This window comes from Sebastes umbrosus, chromosome 15 (genome assembly GCF_015220745.1).
Source record: "Sebastes umbrosus isolate fSebUmb1 chromosome 15, fSebUmb1.pri, whole genome shotgun sequence".
NCBI lineage: Eukaryota > Metazoa > Chordata > Actinopteri > Perciformes > Sebastidae > Sebastes > Sebastes umbrosus.
In genome coordinates this window covers 18,944,878-18,958,143 of record NC_051283.1, presented here as the reverse complement: position 1 = coordinate 18,958,143, position 13,266 = coordinate 18,944,878, and the positions used below count along the sequence as shown (strand labels likewise).

Sequence of the window (13,266 nt, the reverse complement as noted above, 5' to 3'; positions counted from 1 at the left end):
CATGTTTTCTGTTTCTGTTGTCAAACAGCTGAATGAGCACAAAATAGTGAATTAATCACAGTCTAAATGCCACCCACTAACCAGTAACTCAGCACTGAGACGTCAATCAAATCACTATTGGTTGTTTGTTTTGTTTTATTCTGTCATAAAACACAGAACACTCTTGTCCAAATATTCACCAAACAACTAAAAAGCCACTGATTCCCTCTAACCATCAATCACTAAGATTTTAGAAAATGTACTGTATTGTGTGATCAGTCCATGAATGTTTAATAAGATCAGGATACGGTGCCGCCGCTCAGCCTTGCTTCCAATTGTTTCCAGTGGCCACTCGCGGTATTTCAGTGAAAAATCCCCCTGCGGCCGAAAAAGCATTTTCCCCATAGACCACCACGTAAGAGATGTCTGTAAAACTGTTGACAAAACACTTCAAACTGCAAACAAGGTCAAATTTGACTCTTTCTATTAGGAATTTTTGATCCATTGAGGTTTTATATTTGTAAAACTTTCCTTGAGTCGAGAAAAGCGTTTTTTAAAAATCTGTGACGTCATCACAATGTAAAGTCTATTGGCCAAGCGGGAGAAACACTACTGCACATATTCAGTGGGCCACATAACCTGGAAGTAAACCCAGAAGCTAGAAAACTTTTTTGGCATATGCGCCAGGTGAGCAATTCTCATTGGAATGAATAGGCGTCATCTTGGGGTCCAGCATCCAGTATTGATATTACATCCATGTACCAGCTATATTGACATATATAAAATGATCACAGAGAAAGTTGTAGGCAACTGGAAGTTGTCTAAGTTGTTAAATGATTTGTTCTGGGGTCTGAAAAATGCCGTGCAAGAGAGCAATGCTTTATTTTGGATAGAAGGCCAAAGCGGAGAGAAAAAGATGCATTTTCAGATAAAACTATCTTGGTATGAACAAAATAATAAATAAGCAATTTTCTCTCAGGCTGCAAGTTCCAATTAAAGTGTCCAGTTACTTCCTCAATCCCCACAATTTCTAGGAAATACAAATTGTTTTGTGATCATGACCTTATGTGCCCTAGAAGGTTTAGAAACAGTTGCAACAGTACTATATGAATCTTTCCTTTATTTCTGTGTGGAGCTGTCACATATTAAAGGGGTTTAAAAGAGAACGGCAGCAGCTCTCCTGATAACAGGCAGATGTCTCAATAAGAAGCTGTCAGACGTACACGAGCTGCTTGATTTCCTTCTTCAACACACACTGATATTAACCCCTGAGGTGAAGAATGTAGTCGAGACTGACTGACTGATTGGCAGAGTTGAAAATGGGACAGGAAAGGACACGCAGCCTTTTTGCTCCAGTGGTAGTTTTGTCTTTGCAGCCCAGATGTTACGAGCACAACACACACATCTGTGTCTTTCTCACTCATCATTTTCTGCTCGTCTCATTTCTACACACCACTGACAGCTCATCACATCCACAGCTCAGTGTCACTCATTATTTTTTCAGATGTATATTGCTTTGCTCTCCCTCTTTATCTCTCTCTCTCCTTATCAGCACTCTACTTGCTGGTTTGCTGTCAGTATCATCCATCTATCCCTCCTTTCACTCTCTCTCCCCCTTTCTTCCCCCACGTCCTCTCTTGCTCTCGCCCATGTTTTCGCCCCCCTCTCCACTCTTTCTGTATATATGTGTGTGTCCTCCCTAGACATTTGCCCTTCATAATTACTTCTCAGACTTCACATGCAGCCGCTCCGCAACGGCAGTAATGATTTTAATACCCACTACAGCAAACATAAAGATCCTGCCGGCTCCATGTAGCCTCTAAAAAAATCGATAAAGTCTCTTGGGTGAGCTCCGCATCGTAGTGTATTAATTGGAGACTTATCACAAAGAAGGGCAACGAGAGGGAGAGAGAGACATTAAGAAATGGGAAGGAGGGAGAGAAAGATTTAAAGGGGGACCAACAGGAATTCAGAAAAGGGGAAGAGAGGATGGAGACCCAAACAGATTTTCTATTAAGCTTGGATAACAATGTAGTTGACTTACATAAACACACACAAACACACGTGCTATATGTGTGATGCCAAGGTTTCACATGAAATTATCTACACGCTCCTCTTGTGCTCTCGCTTCTCTCTTGGCAAGACAATACCGTTTGGAGCTCACCATTTAATTAACTGTGAAATGCTTCTTTAAAAGGGAATAACACACACACACACATACACGCTAAACAGGCTTTTGTTACCCAAAGACAAAACAATGCACAGAGATTGGGGGGGGGGGGGCAGACAATTGTTGTGTGTGCATGCGTTTCTGAAAAGACGAGGAAAATTAAAGAAAAAAACATCTTGTCAAAATTAAATCAGCCCCCTCAACAATAGTTTGATAGACAGGCCTATAAGGCCGTTTATAATGGCTCAGAGCGGGGAGGCTGGAGGGCAGGGAGAAAGCACGAGGGGCTTTTCACTCCATGAAAAACAATGTACAGTCTCTCGAGGAGGCCGGTGGTGTAATTACAGTAGACAGATAACAGATACAGCAGCCTCGCCAGCTCACAACCAGAGAGACATTTACCATTATTTGGCCTCACGCAGCTCCAGATAAATGTGTGTTCAGGACAGCTCCTCTGAAAGATGCTACAGTAAAGCTGTATAACAAAGACGAAAGAGCATCTAGTGTGAAGTTATTTAATTCCTTTGTTTGTCAGTATGCAGTGAATATTCACAGTTTTGACAGCATTGGCAGTGTGACACGACAAACATAATCCACATTTATCAATAGCAGAATAACCCTTTAGAAATGCGTTTTAACCAGCGGGCAACCTCTGGGTCTGAAAAGTGAAGCCAATGCGGGGGTGCCTTAAACTGGCATTCTTTCTAATGGTGATTGCCAAAAACCAAGATGACAGCAGCCAAAATGCTGAACTTGAGACTTAAAAACAACAGTCCACAAACCAATGGATGATGTCACGGTGACTACGTCCGCTTCTTATATGCACTCTGTGGGGGGGCTGGAGCCGATCCAAGTTGACATTAGGCGAAGGCGGGGTACACCCTGGACAGGTCGCCAGACTATCACAGGGCTGACACATAGAGACAGACAACCATTCACATTCACATTCACATTCACACCGCCGGGCAATTTAGAGTCAACAAATAACCTAACCTGCATGTCTTTGGACTGTGGGAGGAAGCCGGAGAACCCGGAGAAAACCCACGGAGAACATGCAAACTCCACACAGAAGGGCCACAAGCCAGATTTGAACCTGCGACCCTCTTGATGTGAGGTGACATTGCTAACCACTGCCCTAAATAGAAATATGTAAATTTCTCCAAAATAAAATTGACATGTGTTAAATAATCCTAAATTAATAGCTGGTAGTGACCTGTATTAACAAAACACAATGTAGTCCTGGTAGCTTTGTGGTTGCTGTCATTTGCTGTCAACTTTCCACTGTGTTTTCAAAAATAAAAGCATAGATGCCAGAAAAAAAAAAAACTATATACACCAAAATAGAGATGTAGAAATAATCCACACATGGCAGTAAATCAATGTGTTTTATTTAGTAAACAAAGTCTTTGAGATCAAAAGGGCATGACATCATCGCCAACATATGTTGTGCAGCAGCTCCTCAGGATATGTCACTGTCCAGTGTAGCAGTGATGCTGCATGTCAACTCTCTAGAAAAATCATCAGTTTCATCACTTTCACTAGTCGGGACATCCCGGCTACTGTACCTCACCAACATCCTCTGTCTCTGTGACACATCTGTTGTGTGCTGTGGGCGTCAATTGGTACACATCAAGTGAATGCTGTGAAATGCAGCTGATGTGTGTTGCACTTAAAGAGAGAGCTCCTGGAGTTCCCAGCATAGTGAGAACTACTTAAATCTACAGTAGATTGTATTTCATTAACTATACATTAGCATATGAGTGAAAGGATAACATAAGACTATAATAACCATAGTTTTCATCGCACCAACTGGTGTCACCTGATGCTGCCACTAAAATAAATATAAACAAATAAAATCAATCAATAAAGTCCTAAACTGAGCCCTTAAAAACTTACAGTGGGTTAAATAAAGAGCCTGAGCAATCAATATGCTTTTATGTTATGTAGTCACTTGAGAAGCCTGAACCGTTCTCCTACCATTGTTAGGCGTGGCTAATTTAGTGAACCCAAGTGCAGAACACAGAGACTGAGGCAGGTAATAGATGCAATGAAATCATTTATTACAATACGTAATTTGTGATGGCGAGAACTGGGTAGAGCAAGGCAGGTGAGTTTGCAGGCAGAGGGGGAGGGAAGGAGAGCTGTGTCCCAAGATCCAGAGGTCCAGAGGTGTGTGCTAGGCAGGAGTGGAATGGAGGCAAGAATTGGGCCGAGTGCTGCTGAAGGCAGAGGAAAACAGGTATGAGATAATCATACAAAAACAGACAAGAGATTTTCAGATAATAAGCTTGAACTAGAGTGACTGTGGGAACAGAGTCTACGATCTGGCAGCATGGTGAAGATGAAGACCAGTATTTGTAGTAGAGTAGATTGATGACGGTTTGCAGCTGCAGCACAACCCCTGCACACCTGAGTCCACTCCTGCAATCAAGCACAGCACACATACACACACACAGACAGAGAGGGCGAGAGGGCCTGCTGGCTAGGATGAGGCAGAGGGCCTGACGACCATGCTACCTGATAATGAGGAAGAAATTAAAATGAAATGATGCACTACAGGATGGTTGACTAACCCTGGAGGGAAATACCAGATGTATCTCACCTTCTGTAATATATAGATGGATTTAATTAAATGAGCGAGTGAGTTTTGTGCATATATATCATGAGAAATCTGCTGAGGGAGTTGATCTGCACACATCTGATTGCTTGTCATTTACTCTTTCGCTGTTTTAAAGGTAATGTGAGAGAGTGACCCAAACACAGATGTTATACTGTATAAGGAACCACATATTTCTGTCAACACTACTGTGTTTTCTGACCGTAGCTGCTGTACTTTGTGTGTTTCCTGCAGAACTCCATGAAGGTGATGTTCAAGTGCCTGTGGAAGAACTGTGGCAAGGTACTGAGTACCGCTGCCGGCATCCAGAGACACATCCGCACCATCCACCTGGGGTAAGACACCAACACTCACACACACACACACACACACACACACACACACTTCCTACCTCCTCTCTCACCCTTCCGACCCACTTCATTGTCAAAAACAGCAGATTAATGGCTGATGGATTATCGCCACGGTAACACTTCCTTCTCTGGGAGTGAGGGTGGAGGAGGAGAACAATGATATCGGATGAATCATACATTTATATGTGACATTCGATTAAACTGAGGTGCTACGCTGATTAACTGCAGATGGCGGTGTTTTGTAGGTTGGAGGAATGACATTAATGATGTGTGATTGCTGAACATGTGGAGTAATCAGCATTCAGAGGGGAATTGTATATGTTTTAATTTCTCTCTGTCTGTCTCTCTCTCCACCACCACCACCCCTCTGTCTGTTTGTAGGCGTAACTGTGACTCGGACTGCAGCGACGGCGAGGAGGACTTCTACTACACGGAGATCAAGCTCAACACGGACTCGGTGGCCGACGGGCTGAACAGCCTGTCCCCCGTGTCCCCGTCCGTCCTCCCCTCACCTCCTCCTCCACCCGCTCCTCTCCCATCTCTCAGCCAGCTGTCGGACTTCCACAGACCTCCGCAGTCCTCCGACACCAAGGAGTCTCACGCTGGCGGCACCACCCCGCTCAGCCGCTCTGCGCCCAGCGCACTCTACCTCATCCACACGGACCACGCCTACCAGGTGAGCGGGTGCACATGTACACACTCACACAGGCGATATTAAGATCAGTGTACAACACACACGATCGATGCACTCTCTAGATCAATACACACACCACGACGCACTTATCAGGCTGCACAAAATGCACATATTTCCTCTCACACACTGCCATCAGGGTCCTCATTATCCTGATTATGTGTCACAGTGTTTACAAAAAACACTAATGATGTCACAGCGACGTGATGGTCCCTTGCTCCCGTTAACAGCTGTGCTACCAGTTGTGGTATATCGACACACAGCAGCAGGTTTGAAACAATTAATTGTAGGTGGAATAACGGCACAATCCATCAGTTAATGTGATGGCTACGTGTGTATATCTACATAAGTTATTAGTGCTTAATGTAATTGAAGAGTTTTTACAATGTGAGATACCTAAAACATGACCATTTATTCAGTTTGAGGCTCACTTGTGTTTACAAATTTGTCTGATGAATTTCAGGGAGCGAAATTGTTTTAAAGTGACAAAAAGCAGTTACACAACCCGAGATACTGTTGCACAAACCAAACCAAGCAATAGTTACACATGAAAAGTAGGGCTGTCAATCAATTGAAATATTGAATCGTGATTAATCGCATGATTGTCCACAATTTTGACCTTTGACCCCTGCCCTCAGGCCACGGCTCCAGTGTCCATCCCGTCCACCAGCAGTAACTCGACCGGCTCAGCCTGCACCAGCTTCACTCCCACCAACAACTCCAGCTTTAGCATCTCCTGGCAGTCGCCGCCCGTCAATTTCACTGGGACCACGGTGAGGAAACTTCAATACACATGCATGACCAGACATTTATTCTCAGCCACATGCACAGTGGTTCTTATAATCCCACATTTGTCTGCCCTCTTCAGGTGTCCCCCAGTAAAAGCCAGGGCTTCGGCGAGCAGCGCTCCCAGACCATCGGCGTCCTCTCGTCCCCTCCCAGAGCCACCACTGCCCTCAGGTACTGGATCCTCACTGCTCGCTGATTTCCTTTTTAGCTTTAATTAAAGGCCGAACAAACTGCGAACACATATTAGATATTACCAGGAGACAGCTCATATTTAAACCAGTGGATCTAATGTGATTTTCTACTTCAATTAAACCCGACTGAGTGAGAAACACCTCATGTGGTAAAAGGTGAAAAATATTGACTCTCACAAATCAGCTCGATGGCTCTTAATTAAAAGAATGTCATGATTAATCAGCTCGGTTCAGCCTCTGATTTGCCTCTGATCCACTTCAATAAGGAACCACGCTGTTTTAGATTGAACGATTTACCTGTTTACCACATTAGGACATTGTTGTCTGTTGATAGCTGCAATTAGACGTGACAAACACTGAGGCTATACTTACCAGAACAGTTTGACATTTTGAGAAATGCACTTATTTGCTTTCTTAAAGCAACAGTGTGTAACATTTTGGGGGATCTAATAGCAGTAATGAATATAATATTCACAACTATGTTTTCATTATGGTATAATCACCTGAAACTAAGAATCGTTGTGTTTAGCTTACAATGAGCCCTTCATATTTACATAGGGAGCGGGTCCTCTTCACAGAGTCCGCCATGTCACACACACACACGCTCCCTCGCTATCTCTGTCTCTGTCTTGACCGCAAACACAGACACTCATCAACGTTAAGCACACAATCTACGCACTGAGTTATTCCTTAAAGGAGTTTGCTACTTGTATAACACATTTTATTTAAAAAAACATCTTAAAAATACATAATTCCCCGATGCTTTGGCCTGGTGGGGAGTCAATTTAGGAAACCCTGCCCTTAAAGTAATACAGATACCAATAGAATACTTCATGTGATACCTTATTTTTCTACTTCATTCGATAACCGTCATGTGAATGCCACCGCTACTGCTTTCAATTTGATCAGACACCACAGGCGTGTAGTATAGGCATACTTTCTAACGTTTTGGTGGCATCTCGGCACACTGAACTGCCAACTCCGTAAAATACACCGCGCTCAACTTCACACCAGAGACTATATGGGTTGTAGCTGCTGCGGTAGTGCGCCAATCCCACGTCGCATTAAAATGCGGTGATTGGCTGCGAGCAAAACCATACAAATAGTCTTATGAGAAGTTTCGATACTACTTGGAATGTTTTTTTTTACCACAGGTTTGGTGTACTATGTCTCACCACAGGTTTCTACAAGATCGATGCTAGTGCTTACAGTATTATTAAACAAATAATAATGTGCTGTCTTCTCCATCATGACGGTTTCATCTGTTTCTCCTCCTCAGCCGGAAGGTGCGCGGGGAAGGGAAGAAGTGCCGCAAGGTGTACGGGATGGAGAACCGCGACATGTGGTGCACCGCCTGCCGCTGGAAAAAGGCTTGCCAGAGATTCACCGACTGAACGTCCCCCACCAGCTTCACGGCGCGCCACGCCAACGGGCACTGCTGCCTTTCGCCAGAGAACGGGGAGGGAGGGGGGGCATCATTTTGCATGCATTTGGTTTTCTTCAGCTCAAAATCGCAACTGTCCGCCAAGCTCTGGCTCCGCCCCTGTCGTCCTCCCCCCTCAGCTCCACTGAACTCCAGCTGCGGAAGGAACCAAAGGACAGCGGAGTCACCTTTTGCTGCCCAGGATTCCAAGTACTGCCTCGCCATTCCCACCATTCCTACCATTCCCAGTTTTGGGAAACCCCAGTGCAGCTAAACGGTGTAAAGAAAAAATAGATCTAAAGATTTCTCCCGTTTTTCTTATGTTGGGTTCAGTGTTGCATATTTCTATGTTTTGTAAAGCTCTGGTTTTTAAATGAAAAGTCTAGTCAACGAAGGGGTCCGGGAAAAAAAGGCCAAAAGCTTTTTTTGTGTGTTTTGTGAAAAGAAAAAATCTTCACTTTTTTAATCCAAATAAAGAGTGCGCCTCTGTGCTGCAAGTTTTTGAAGGACGTTATGAAAAAGCACGAAGTTGAAGCTCGCTGTTTTTGTTCTTCCTTCCAATATCTCTCTTGATTTATTTCTGGACTTTTTTGAGGTGATCTTTTATCACCGACATCACAGCCTCTCCCGGTTCCTCACCTGCTCTTCACTCCTGACAGCCCTGAGGGAATGTATGACATGAAGAGAGAATAGAGACACACACAAAGTGAATGATCGATGCAAAAAAAACGATAGTCAGGGAAAGCAGATGGACCACGCCGGTGATTTAGCGTAACAGTGTTCACACTCACAAACAAACACAGGTATTCCCAACACAATCAAAGCAGAAGACAGGAACTGTTTTCTATGTCACTTTTTTATCCAGTTGATTCATTTTCTTTGTTTTATCAGGGATGTGAATCTAAAGAAAGCAAAAACCAGCAGCTAAAACTTGGGAGTTATACTGTGTCAGCCTCTTTCATTACACACTTTTTGCAACCAAAAACTCCTTTATCTTACTCTTTATGTTTTTGGTTTTTGTTAAGACGTTTACTGTTGTTGATGTTTTCTCTCTTTTGGCGAAACCAAGACTGTTTACCCACCACCTGCTACAGAAAGTGTGTTAAAAGACCTTCCTGACAGCACTGGAAAAGCATGAAGTCAGCAGCGTGCAAGCCCATAAAAAGATAAACATCTTTCACCACATACAGACAGACAGATTGCCCTCCTCCTCCTCAACCAACTTCTTTCCCAACGGGAACAAAATATCTCTGTGTTTACGTATCTTGATGATCTGTTAACCAAAGGGGGAGGGCCGAAAAACCAAAAGTGAGGCACTTGCACTGTATGTGTGTAACAGAGCACTTGTGGCTACTTGTATTGATTCTTTCTTCCACGAGCACTCTTCATTTCAACATAAGCAGTTATAAAAAGGAAACGAGCAACATTTGACCACCCTGACGTCGCTACTTCCTCCTTTTTGAACTGTTATTTGCTCCAAGAGTTTTGGAGAAGGGTGGAATAAAGTTATAAGCACTTGATTAGGTCACTCCTTTGTTGTTTAATATGTACCGCAGCACATTTTCTTATTCACTTGGCAACACATAAGCAAAGCTTTGAGCTCTCATAAGAGTCCTTGTGATCGCCACGTAACCTTGTTACCGAGGAGGGGAAAAAAAGAGGTCAAAAAATATCTGATTTGTCATTTGAATGTTTCATTTGAATTTCCAGCCTCCTTGTTGGCTCAAAGGCAGGAAACAAAATCACAAAGCCAAATAGTTTACAGATGTTCTCTACTCTGTAGTGATAAATGGACCAACTCTTTTTGTCACCCGGGGGCTGCGTTCTGCTTTATTACAACTCTAGAAATGTTTCTAACCAACAGGCACGTTGTGATTTTGTTTCTGCAGTTACTCTCATGACATTTATGTGAATGCACGCTGAATTCTTTCTTGGCATTTTTGTCATTTTACCCCCCAGAATTTATTCAAAGCCAACACCAGTTAATAAATGCTAATACACGCTCGCCCACTTAATATACAGTATAACTACTTCCGCAACCGATCGTAAAAATCGTAGCTCTTTTGCGTTTGCTCAGCTGTTTCTATTTTGTCTCCATTTGTTTCTGTCTGATCATGTATATATGTCATTCTTGTATTTTCTCTTAAGCTCCATGTTTATGACCTCGGTCATTACGTTCGCCACCTTATGAACAAGACCGGTTCAAGTACGACATTGCGTGAGGAAACAATGTACCGTTCAACCTGTCGGGCTACTATTGTTTTGAATATAGGGATAGCCTTAAAGTCGCTCTTGAAAAGAAATCATTGTGCTTCTTCTTCTATGTCATTACATTGATGTTTCAGTAAGAAATATTTAGATTATCTCCAAACTGATTATGCCATTGTATTATGTGAACGTATCATTGTTTATGAAAAGACAAATTTATATATACGTAAAGAAAAAAACATGTTGGAATTTAAATTCAAAGCAAAAAAAGATTTGGCTGTTTTTTTTTGTTGTTTTTTTTCATATATATATATACATATATATATATATGAATATATATATAAACTGTTTATGAGATTTTGTTTTCATGTTCTGCTGAAGGATTTTGTTTTGTGGCTAACTGTAGGAGGGAGGCATAAATCTCACTGCAAGCCAAGCTTGTTATGCTCTTTTCAGCGAGTGTGACCCGCACGCTCCCGCCTGGAGCTCCTTCACGTCACGCTGCCGGCGCTGCTAAGCGGTCGAAATCCACAGTTGATTAAAACCTTTATCTTATTTCCAATTCTGCTCTCCCGGTGGCGCGCTACGCCCACTCACAATTAGTTTGATTGACAACTCGGTGTGTTGTTTGCGCTCATGTGTGCGGTCACACGCTTCTGTGTATGGATGTGAAGGAGCCCCCGGGCGAAGTATGCGGGCCGCCGCTGAAGCACGGTGCTCTGCCTCCTCCTCCTCCTCCTCCTTCTCCTCCTTCTACCGGGGAGAGCTACACATCTTTATCAAATGGCCTGTGGCATTTCCCTGTCAGCTAACACTTCGGGGTTCAAGGATGTTTTTGTTGGTCCAGACGTCAGCGGCTGGATGTTGTTGTTGTTTTTTTACTCCATGCACTTCCCATTGCCCTTTCTCCATCATTGTGGTGCTTCATGTGTGTGTTCGGACCATCTCCTCCACTGGTGTGTGGGAACAATCTGGTAGCCAATCTGTCCACGAACAAATCCCTAGTTCAGACCAAGACTGGATATTTTAGGTGGCAGCATCTCCAGGCAGCTAATTTTAATTTTCTCTCTCGATTCTAGGTCAGCGTCGCGTCGACCAAGTAATAAGATTTGGCCAAAAATAAGCTAATCTCACACCCTGTGTTTAGGGTAAATCCACAAAAGAACACGTGCTGCCATATTCTCTCAACCTGTTCATCTCCTCAGTGAGGAACTCTGGGATTTGTTTGTGGACCGTGTATGGCCCGGCCTGCATCGTTCGTAGTACTGAGGAACACCTTGGTCCCGTTCACTGCCAATCGCACAAAGATGGCCTGAAGCATTAAGGGGCATTTCAGAGGACACTCAGCCCAGCAGGTCCGTCTGGGCTTACTGCGCATACTGGTGCTGTGGCCTCAGCTAGGGGGAGAAATGGAGGTGCTATTATTCCCGTGCATTTGCTGTTTCTCCCATGTTGTCTTCTGATCATATTAACTTCATTTTGTACACTATGTTATGCTGTAGAACATGAAAATAAAAACACCCTGCCTCAAGCCTACCAAGTTTCCAGACACGAGTTAGTGAGGGGGTCGCCCCGAAAAACCTCTGTTCTCAGTTTTGATGCTTTTATTTTGATGACTAGTGCTCATTGCTGTCTCTCCATTTGTTGGGCTCAGTCCTGTAGGTAACATCAAATGCATGAATTTCATATAATTATAGGAAATTAGTGCATTTTGTATTCTAAAATTGCTTGTGTGCGAGTATAGAAGTGCTTTCCGTATACCCTAAACAGCAAAACCATTCGATACTCAGACTAAGCTAACAGTTCCTTCTTGACCTCAGAAACAGCTGAACTATTTCAGCTCAAGGTGCACTTACTTGCTTGTTCTGGAGCTTTTGATCTTATCATATAGTGCCTTCAAATGGGGTCGTGTTTACGAGAAAAGACACAAGCTCACAAGTTTCATTTGAAGGCACCAACACAGTCTTCATCAGCGGATTGAGTTTTGTCATGAAACTGTAGATGTCCAAACTTTACGTGTTTCTTTGATTTCATAACAACTGAGCAAGCTGCTGATGAAGACTATGTGATCCAGTCAAAAGCTCCAGAAGAAAAAGTGTGTAAATGGGTCCTGAGTTGAGATTGTTTCGTCAGCTAATAATCCAAATTGTTTAATTTAATTTTCCAAGTACATTGAACATGACAAAATAGCTTTTAAGCGAGACCCATAGTTGCATTCTTGCTCAGAAAAGGTCATTTAAGTAGCAGCGTAAAACTTTAAATCCGAACCCAACGCATAAACATGCAGTGGGTTGTTTGGGGATATTGGATAATTTACTTCCTTTTAGGCAAAACTGGCAGAAAAAAAAGGGATCATGACTCTTCTATTCTGACTCCCTAATGATGCCAAACATGCCATATGGCCTCACGCTCCTGATCTGATCATATTCATATTAGAGCAGAAGTGAGCTCTCAGCCCAGCAACCTGGGGGGAGAGTGAGCCGCTAAACAAACGCGAGCTCAGAAACGGCGTGCCATTACAAACATGTGTTCGCACAGCAAGAATTAAAACTGTGGCATCAAGGAGCCACAATAGGCGGTCTTGTTGCACCAGCGAGAGTGATATGAATACTTATGAGGACTTTTTTTTCCTTCAAATGGAGCGGCGGTGTGTGACTTTTGTTCTCTGGCGTTTGTTTACCCTCTCAGCTGCTGCCGCCTCTTAAAGGGCTGAGCGTTCAGCCGTGATTTATAAGTTGAATAAAACAAGACGGCATTATTCTGCTCATACGGACGGTATAAAAATCAAGTTGTGAGTTACGAGGGACCCTCCATGTATATGTCCTCACACACACACACACACACACAT

At 43.3% G+C, this 13,266-nt stretch overlaps 1 protein-coding gene across 2 annotated transcripts in view; it reads left to right on the top strand.

Annotated features, from left to right (window-relative positions):
• Window positions 1-11,954, top strand: part of znf704 (zinc finger protein 704) — a 53,630-nt gene extending 41,676 nt beyond the window's left edge. For both annotated transcript variants that reach the window (XM_037794141.1, XM_037794139.1), the window contains exons 5-9: window positions 5,001-5,101; window positions 5,498-5,792; window positions 6,446-6,580; window positions 6,676-6,767; window positions 8,067-11,954. In XM_037794141.1, coding sequence (XP_037650069.1) covers window positions 5,001-5,101; window positions 5,498-5,792; window positions 6,446-6,580; window positions 6,676-6,767; window positions 8,067-8,181 — 738 coding nt within the window. In that variant the 3' untranslated portion in view covers window positions 8,182-11,954. The remainder of the gene's footprint in view (window positions 1-5,000; window positions 5,102-5,497; window positions 5,793-6,445; window positions 6,581-6,675; window positions 6,768-8,066) is intronic.
• The last annotated feature ends 1,312 nt before the right edge of the window (window positions 11,955-13,266 follow it).